The 2,690-nt window shown below is 34.9% G+C and overlaps 1 protein-coding gene across 1 annotated transcript in view; it reads left to right on the top strand.

The window, feature by feature from the left end:
• Positions 1-2,690, top strand: part of ift88 (intraflagellar transport 88 homolog) — a gene marked incomplete in the record, with an annotated part of 51,633 nt that overhangs the window by 28,193 nt on the left and 20,750 nt on the right. The window contains 3 exon segments of the mRNA XM_014018977.1: positions 1,238-1,290; positions 1,389-1,454; positions 1,539-1,645. Coding sequence (XP_013874431.1) covers positions 1,238-1,290; positions 1,389-1,454; positions 1,539-1,645 — 226 coding nt within the window.

The raw sequence follows: 2,690 nt of genomic DNA, 5'->3' as shown, positions 1-2,690 counted from the left end.
CCCAGAGGCAGTAAATAAAGAGAGAAAAGCAGAGGGCCTAGAATTGAGCCCTGCGGGACACCATAAGGCATTGAAGCAGCAGATGATTCAGAGTCACTAATTTTCACTGAAAATGTTCTCTCCTCCAAGTAAGACCTAAACCATTTAAGAACAGTGCCATCAATACCAACAATGTGGTGTAATTGCGATATTAAAATGTCATGGTCTACTGTATCAAAGGCAGCAGTTAGGTCAAGTAAAATCAGAACAACATGGTTACCAGAATCACATGCAGAAAGGATGTCAATAAAAACTCTAATTAAAGCAGATTCTGTGCTATGAAGAGTTTTGAAACCTGACTGAAAAACCTGGATTATCTTAAAACAAGTCTGTTTCTTTTAGCAGGGAACACACAGTAAGTAGAGACTTGTTGATTCTATCACTGTTTAAAGTAAATGACTAAGATCTAAAGATCTAAGATCTAAAGCTATATCTAAAATTCACCTTATCAGTCACAAAATTTTCTTCAATCCAGCAAATGTTTGGATAGTCACCTGGAACAGCTGATTGTTTGATGAATTTATGGGATTATAACCTGCTAAGGTTGATAACATGTTAGTCTGTATGTTTTCTTTTGTTCTTTATGTTCCAACTTTATGTCTTCATAATGAAGGGTTCAGTTAACACAAAACAGAAAACCTGTATTCAATTCAATTCAGTTTATTTATAAAGCACCAAGTCACAACATACGTTGTCTCAGGACACTAAAAAGAACAATCTAAAGAAGAAACCAGCAGATTGTGTTGAATCACTTCATCACAGTCTCCCATCCTGAGCAAACGGTGGAGAGGAAAAACTCCCTGCTWATCAGGAAGAAACCTCCAGCAGAACCAGGCTCAGGACAGGAGACCATCTGCCTCGACCGGCTGGTTGAGGGACAGGAAAGAGACACAGACAAACACAGAAGAGCTGGTCCAGGACTGGCCCAGGTGCACCTTCTTCTGGAAGAGAAAGAAAAAACATGTTTTTGATAGAAATATTTACAATAAACATGTAGAGAAAAGAGACTAAAGACAACAGCAGAGTGARGAAATGTGCTCAGTTTGTGCTCCAGCAGTCTAAGTCTATAGCAGCAGAATTAATTAACTATAATAACTAAGGGATAATTCAGGAANATATATATAATTTCTGATATAATGTTGTTTGCTCGCTGTTCAGTTCATATACTGATTGGATCTATTCCTGCTGTGCCTCATAGACCAACACAGGTGAAATGGCAGCTGATAGTAGCAAGCTGTTACAGAAGAAGCGGTGAGAATTAAACATGTTTTATTTTACTTTTCATCAGAGCTTATCTGCAATGTGAGCAGGCAAAGTTTAGTAAAGGTTTAATCCTTATTTTGTTTCAGGAAACTATCAGAAATCCCTGGAAACGTATAAAGAGATCCATCACAGGTTTCCAGAAAACGAGGAATGTAAGTCTTTTTTTGTTTGTCTCACAGTAGGAACCAGTGATCCACCAAGCAAATTAAAAAAAATCTGTCTGTGCTTGTGTGAAGGTTTGCAGTTCCTGATTAAGCTGTGCACCAGCATGGATCTGAAGGAAGTCCAGGAGTATGCCACCAAGCTGAAGAAGGTAGAGAAGATGAAGGAGATCAGAGAGCAGGTGAATGATTGGCAGCACTTGTTCTGTTGGGCTCTGTCACCTGTTGCTGTGTTGATGTGACAAATCAGACTGAGGCCAGATTTACTAAAACAAAACATTTAGCTAAATTTTGCTCATCACCTGCTGTCGATATCTAGTTCATTTCAGCATCAGAATAACAATCATTTTTATTTAACATATTTCAAAAAAAAAAAAAAAAGAATAACAATCATTTTTATTTAACATATTTCATTTTCTTCTTGTTTGTTAACATTTAGATATGAAGCCCTGTCTTTTCACGTTTTCTAATCTTATGGTTTAATTTCCTGAATATAAAAAAGCCACAGTGGGATTTTATACACATTTTGGACAGTTTAATTGTAGCTACAATATGTGACCCATCACATCGAAACGAGGATTAAGTCTAAAAGTGGTATAAGGAGAAATAGGCAGATATAGTGTTTTGATTAAAATGTTAACAAAAATTGCATTTTGTTAAAGTATAATGCCTTATCAATGTATCATTTGAATGAACTGTCTGAAATATAATCATAAAACTAAATCTTTAGCACTTTTTTGAGGAGTAGCAACAAAAAACCTGATTTTGAGGAAAAACGACATAAAATTTTGAGATTTTCCCTGTGAGTTTGCAAAGTTTTGTTTCTTTTCAGTTGGGAAATCTCAACATTCAAAAATAATTTGAAGTTTCCTGTTTATAAGGACATCAAAAATTCCTCATTAAAAGGACATAAAATTTGGATTCAGACCAAATATTTATGTATTATTGTAACCAACAAGACAAATTGAGTCATATATATGGATTTAATTATGATATCAGAATGATCCAGGTATCAAAATGTAGCTTTTAAAGCCAAGATTCTGAAAATATAATGAGGTCATTTTGACCAAATTTGACTTAATCCTCATTTCGATATGATGGGTCACATTAGGGCTTCCACGATTAATCGATTAATCGACGACTAATCGATTATTAAAATAATCGATGATTAGTTTAATAATCGATTAATCGTTTTCTTTTTTTTTTGTTCTTTACTTTGTTTTTCTC

The sequence above is a fragment of the Austrofundulus limnaeus genome, unplaced genomic scaffold (genome assembly GCF_001266775.1).
Source record: "Austrofundulus limnaeus strain Quisiro unplaced genomic scaffold, Austrofundulus_limnaeus-1.0 Scaffold206, whole genome shotgun sequence".
Taxonomy (NCBI): domain Eukaryota; kingdom Metazoa; phylum Chordata; class Actinopteri; order Cyprinodontiformes; family Rivulidae; genus Austrofundulus; species Austrofundulus limnaeus.
The sequence above is the reverse complement of the archived record's forward strand: the minus strand, read 5'-3'. Positions and strand labels throughout refer to the sequence as shown.